We start from the raw sequence: 7,173 nt of genomic DNA on the forward strand, positions 1-7,173 counted from the left end.
CATTTTTTCATGATCAAATCTACTTCATTATTTAATACTTACTCAAAATTCTCAATTAACAAATATTAGCATAGAAAGATACTCCATATGTTTATAGTGATTTGGGGGCATACATTCCATGAAAATGAACCTATTTAGTTTGAGACTTCCCTTGGGAAGACACAACACATGCAGTTATGGTCACCCCATAAAGGAAACCCAGGACAGACCAAATAATGATTATATCAATGTCCAAACCTTTGAACCTGTGAGTCTGCTGAGATTACTAGTAGCAGTATGGATAAGGGTTTATTTGCAGAAACAAGGGACGACTCAAAAGCATTACTGAAAGCGCACCTCAATATGGGTGATTATCATGAAAGCCAAAACCATGGAGCTCCCTGCACAACTTGCTGGCAATTCCTTTTAGAATTCAGCAGGAAAACTAACTTACAGTTTCTATAGAGTGGGAAGGGCCACTGGTGAACCTTGCAAGTTTCAGCTCTTTAATACATTTATGTTTGCTTACCTCTTGAGTCCCTTGAGCCTTTGAAGCTCTAATACTGAAACGAATGTTTCAGTTCAGAGAAAAGTATCAAACAATGAACCCTGAAGAAGTAAAATTTGGAGGTTCACCTCTCAGGAATGAAGGCGGATCACTAAATATTTTACTCTGGGTATCTTTCTACAGGAATTAGTAACAAATCTTCACTGTCTGCCTGGCCAAGCCATGTTGTTTCTCAGGGACAGTATGTGACTCTTACTTGTGACACTCACAGTGAGTCTAATAAATTCAAGCTGTACAAAGAACATGGAACTCCTATTCCTCAGTTCCATAACAAAATATTCCAGAAGAGCCTTCTCTTGGGACCTGTGACTCCAGCATATGCAGGAACCTACAGATGCTATAATTATAAACATCAATACCATGATGAACTTTCATCATACAGTGACCCTCTGAAGATCATAATTTCAGGTCAGAGATCATATTTGTTTTCCACATCATTTGTTGTGTATTTTCATTCCACCAACTATCCCCACCTTAGAATTTGTAAAACAGTCAGAGTCTCAGAATTATAAAGGAATATTCAACACAAGGAACTCGAGACTATGATGAGCATAACAATATACCCAAGGACATGTATATTCTTTTCCCTGAAGCTTAATGAGTCTTGAATAAAACAAGAAAAATTTGGGCCTGAAGATGGAACTCATTATCAACAAGATGGCACCAGGATGGGAAAATATCCTCAATTATCCTGACTCTGCAGAACCACAAGTGTTGATAAAATAGAATAAGTAAAATGCAGTTGCTTCACTTGTTTGCAGTACAAAGCATTGTCAGGGGGACATCCTACTTCTAACTCTGATAGTTGAGGAAGTTTCCAAGTGCCAAGAAATTCACTGGGCCTCTAAAAAAAATGGAAGGCAAAAAGAAATGGATTCCTTTCTAGTGATTTGAGCAGTAACATATCCCTGCAGAAAATTGATTTATGCTACCTGATCTTGTTTCTGATTTCTGGCCACAAGAACACTTGTGTTCTCTTTAAGAATCACATTTGTAATAATTGTATTGTAGTGACTGGTACTAATACAGAGACCCATATTAGGGACAACTTAAAAGCTGGGGAAAGGATGTACAGAAAATATTAAAGTAAGGAAGGTAATGCATCAACATGTTAGAAGGAAACAATGCAAATGATTCTAGATCAGGAATGCCTTAGAGAAGTTTGAACCATAGAGGTCAGAAGTATCTGCCTGATACCTACCTTCACTACTGATTCTCTTATCTTGTCAAGGATTATACTTGGCAAAGGTAGCTAGAAATGACTCATGAAGGAGCATGTCAAAATCCTTGCCATGTTTTCTGCATTCCCTGAACTTAAGAAGGGACAGCAGCGGCTATGGTAGACAGGTTCAAATGACACATTCTCACAATAAGTCAGTTGGAAAATATTGTGCTGCTACCAGGGCCAAATAAGTGGGAAATAATCAGAGAAAGATAGGGGAATCTGTGTACAAAGCAGACATATAAACAGAAAAGGACAGGACACTAAAACACTAACAGGAAGAACATATTAAGGAGGATAATAGCATAGGAATTCTGGGATACATAGATTGATAGCAGGTTCATATTCACAATCTTTTTATTCCTAGGAATCTACAGGAAGCCTTTTCTTTTAGCCCTACCAACTCCCCTGGTAAAATTAGGAAAGAAGATGACACTGAAGTGCCATTCAGAGATTATGTTTGACACTTTCACTTTGACTTCACATAGAATGGGAGTAATCAAGGACTCTTTCCAGCTCTCTGCAGAATCTCATCGTGGGGGATCCCATGCCAACTTCCCAATAGGTCCTGTGACACCTGACCATGCTGGGACTTACACATGCTATGGTTCTTACCACCAAACACCATATGAGTGGTCTGAATCCAGTGACTCTGTTGACATAAAGATCACAGGTAAGAAGGTGCTACTTGGTCCTAATCCTCTCTGTGATGCAGAATAGTTATTCCATAGACTAGAAGTCCTGGGAGGTTGTGGGAAATAGGAGGGTTGGAAACTTAGAGAAAGGCAGCCTGTGGAAGTATATTACTGACATAGACAATGAAAATGGAAACACAAGAAAAGATCATTAGTTATAATGTAAAGCACAGATGTAGGAAAGTCAAAGAATCCATAACCAGATGTAAAGAGAAAGGAGTAACTTGATAAGCTTGACGTGACAATATCACCCTTCTACTAATATTCAATGTCCTCAACAATTCAGAATTTTGTTTACTTTCTACCTCTACAAGACATCTTCTGAAGACATAGACATTATTGTGTGTCTTAGCCAAGTTTATGTGTTGAGTGTGGTTGGTTCTTCATGAGATCTGAGGTCTTGGTACAGATCACACCCATAAAATTTCTATCTAGTTTGGCTGTTCTTCCATTCTTGTGGTTGTCTGGGTATTCATCCAAGGATAGCATGACCCTGAAAATTGAGCAGACCACCAGTCGCTCTCTGTTCTCTACATTTCCAAATTCTTGTTAGCCCATGTTCCAAACAAAGTCATCTAGGATGGGTAAAAGAAATCCTATAGTGGTTCTGCCTGGGATACACAGACACAAATAATACAGATAAATGGAAATAAATACAAATAATACATCAGGCAGGGAGACTGAGAAAAAGACTCAGAGATAGAAAGGGTTGAGGAAATAGTAAGCATTGCATGTGTGCAAAGAGAAAGCCTGCAAAAACTTTTAAGGTTGAATGAAATACTTGAAAGATAAAGAAATAATGGCAAATATTGGATATTTCAAAGCAGAGATAGGGAGGCAGATGATAGGTTACACTTGAGCAGTAAATATATTACAAAGGAGGAAAGATCATCATGGCCCCTGTACAAGGGAAATAAACACATTTATGGAATATTCTGTCCTTTGAAAAGAGAGATTCATTAACACAGATACAGAGAAAGAGACATGATAGAAAATGAATTACATAGAATGAAGTCAGATTCTACATTTTTAATATACATAGAAAGAGGGAGTTATAGGTCATAAAATTGGTAACAAACCATGAGAAAGGGAAGGAGATTAACAAAGAGGGATGGGAAAATAGGAGGAAAGCATATGCCATAGAAGGGTCAATGCCAGGAAGAACAAGCAAACGTGACATACAGGAATAGGGTGGGAAGAAAATGAACAGAATGGACTGTATGATGATGTCTTAATGAAGTCCATTGCTTTATGTCCCAATTAAAACAAAATAATAAGTACCTCTAATTAAACCCTTTGATTGAAAAAAAAACATTTGGAAAACCTGAAGGTATAAGAAAGAACAAATGGGAAAGAGAAGTGAATCAGAAGAAGCTGAAGAACAATATAAAATACTAGTGTTAATATGATAAATAATACACCATCATAAATATATATATATATAAACAACAAAAGACAAAGAGGGCATGAAATAAGAAACTGTGTTTTACTTTAAGAAAGCAAAAAGGTTTGTAAAAATGAACAAAATACATTGTATGTAAACGTATTTTGTAATCAAGCCAATTAATAAATACTATTAAAATATATTAATAAAAAACTTCTAAAAGACACAGGTCATGACCCAATGAATGCAAGTAGACAAAGAAACTCTCAAAAAGCAAAATGGTGGAAAGAATGCTTATGTAACACAGTGAAGTCAGAGACACAGTAAGATAAGATTGAAGAAGAGGAATAGAAAGGCAGGGAGAAATATAGAAAAAGAGAGAGAGAGATCACAGAAATGGAAGCAGGAAACTGGAACACTAAGGAGCACACTGATAAGGAACTGCCCCTCTAACTGTCTCTGCCCCTTTCCTTCCAGGTTTATACAAGAAACCGACTCTGTCAGCCATGATGGGCCCTGTGGTGATGCCAGGAGAGAACATGACCTTGTCCTGCACCTCTGACCATCATTTTGATATGTTCCATCTGTCCAGGAAAGGGGTACCTCAGGTACTTGGACTGCCTGCAGTTCAGAGTCACAATGGAACATTCCAGGCCAACTTCCTTCTTGATCCTGTGATACAGGAAGAGAACTATAGATGCTATGGCTCTTTCAGGAACTCCTGCAATGTGTGGTCATCCCCAAGTGACCCATTTTACCTTCCTGTCATAGGTAAGAAAACCTCATCAGTATCTCATGTTTTGAGACTAATAAAATCCTAAAGCTATGTGTGAAAAGCATCCTACTGATTATGGAGAGAAAAATCCCATAGGAAGTTTGAAAGAAGCATTGCCATGAGTCCTGCTGTTTTATATATGTGTGTGTGTGTGTGTGTGTGTGTGTGTGTGTGTGTGTGTGTATTCCTGCACAATTCTTCATGCAAGGTGAAGGACTGTCTGCTCAGGATTTTATACTCTGAAGCCATAGGAACATATAGCTAAAGAATAATCAGAAAACATTTTGTAGTGCAGATAGTAACAGAGCCTGGGGTGTTTTGAAAGGATCCTCCTTACTGCCATTGATATCATATATATAATACATATTATATTTACTATGAGAATTTTATATGCTAAAACACAGAACACATAGTAATATGACATATGCCATCTAGTTTCTTATTCTTCATAATTTTATACGTATTATTTCTTTGATAATTTTAAACAATGTGTTTGATCATATTCACTCACTTTCTCAACTCCTCTTGGACCTACCTACCAAACTCTGTTATATTTTTTATCCATGAAGTTCAATTTGTGATGCCCATATATTCATGGATGTGTGACCTACCAGTGGCGCATGGCCACCTTACTTGTAGCAACACTCTTGAAACTAATTTTCCCAGCAGTTATTGTTTGCCTATATCTCCTTGACTAAAAGTGGGACTTGATGTCCACATCCCCACTGCATGATGGGATTTGGTCTGGCTTGAGCATCTACTGATCTTGTGCATGCTGTCACAACTGCTTTTGAGTACAAACATGCAACTTTCCTATGAGGCATGATTAATAACAACTCAGAGATAGAAATTGTGGTTCAACCTGAGGGTCAGAAAAGCAAAGCAGCCAGCCACTGACTCTTACCTTAACCTAGTCCAAAATGGTGATCCTGCCTCCATGAATCTCAGAATGAGACTATGTCTGAGAGCTGTCTTCTCCCATTTTATAATCCTCTCCAGGGCTGGGAATAAAGGCATGCACCACTAGGATTAAAAGCGTGCACCACCATGTTTCTATGACAAACTAATGTGATTACTGGAATTAAAGGTGTGTGTTACCACTGCCTGGTCTGTAAGGCTGACCAGTGGGGCTGTTTTACTCTCTGATCTTCAGGCAAACTTTACTTATTAATTACAAATGAAATGTTATTGTAGGAAAGCCACTTGTTTGTTTCCCAGCCATTCGAAATAATCACACAGAAACTATTAATTAAATCACTACATGGCCCATTAGCTCTAGATTCTTATTGACTAACTCTTATATCTTAATTGAACCCAGTTCTAGTAATCTGTATATCACCACGAGGCTGTTGCTTCCTGGGTAAAGTTTCCAGCACCTGTGTCTGGCAAGGTTACATGGTTTCTCTCTGACTCTGCATTATTTCTCCCCACCTTCATTTAGTCCTCCCCCCATCAACTCTGGTCTACCCTATCACAGGCCCAAAACAGCTTCTTTATTAACCAATGGTATTCACAGCATACAAAGGGAATCCCTCTTCAAAATACCACTACAGTCTTCCTGTGTTCACAACACAGTCTTCTTGGTAATTATAATCAAGCTCATTTAGCTAATTTTGACCCAACTGTTTTCCACAATGAACATTGAAGATTTGTAGAAGTGGGAGTGGTGTAAATGTCCCAGTTAGAGCCAAGCATTCCACAGTGTTTTATTTTCTGCAGTTTAGCAAGTTGTGGGTATCTGTACTGATCACCTATTGCAAATAGAAACTTCCCTGAGTGACACATTAATATAGTAGTCTAAAGAAAAGCCATTAGGAGTCACTTTAACACTGTGTGCATTTAGCTGAATAAGAGCAGTTCTTCTTCAAGAATCTTGTTCTAAAAATTAATAGTCTATTACTTATCCTTCTATCATTAAATATTAGGCAATTTAATACACTAGTCCTAAGGCTGACAACTTATTGGATTTATATCTTTCAGCAGATAATCACGGACTCCTGCATATTCTGATTAGAGTGTCATTTTTGATGATGGCTGTCTTCCTCATGTTCATCATTCATTCTCGGTGCTCTGCCAAAAGGAATAAGTATCGGGAAGGAGTCAGTGAGTGTCATCTGAGTAGCATGAGAAACTGAGCCTAGAGAAATGCAGGTGTGTGGTCTTCATTTACTTAGCTCAGGACAGGGTCACTGAAGCAGGGCTCTACCAATAGAAAAGATAAGCCCTTGTTCTTTCCCTCAGCCCTCAGACTAGGGACTAGACCTCTACTGTATATTCACATTCAAAGCAGGCTAATATCCAGGAGAAGTTTTATGAAAGAAAGAGAAGGAACACTGAAGAGAGAACTAGTAGTGTAGCAATATGATGAGATGGAGCTTAGAACACAGAGATGCAGAACAGCTGACTCTGCTCTGGGTAAGAAGAGCCAACTTGGGTTTTACCATATCTCTCATTAATACATTGGTATTTGAAATGAACTTGCAGTAATGCTTTCTTAGATGTTACTAATTACTTCTGTCCCTAAAAATGCAGCCATCTATGACCAAGAAG

General features: G+C 38.1%; 1 protein-coding gene across 1 annotated transcript; it reads left to right on the forward strand.

Annotated features, from left to right (window-relative positions):
* Window positions 1-276: 276 nt before the first annotated feature.
* On the forward strand, window positions 277-6,758 carry LOC121449824 (killer cell immunoglobulin-like receptor 3DL1). The gene is made up of 5 exons (XM_041654496.1): window positions 277-346; window positions 671-955; window positions 2,137-2,442; window positions 4,326-4,612; window positions 6,573-6,758. Exons 1-5 carry the CDS (start codon window positions 277-279, stop codon window positions 6,756-6,758), a joined length of 1,134 nt encoding a protein of 377 aa, XP_041510430.1.
* The last annotated feature ends 415 nt before the right edge of the window (window positions 6,759-7,173 follow it).

This window comes from Microtus oregoni, unplaced genomic scaffold (genome assembly GCF_018167655.1).
Source record: "Microtus oregoni isolate MIOR12 unplaced genomic scaffold, Mior012 000006F_ref0000085, whole genome shotgun sequence".
Lineage (NCBI taxonomy): Eukaryota > Metazoa > Chordata > Mammalia > Rodentia > Cricetidae > Microtus > Microtus oregoni.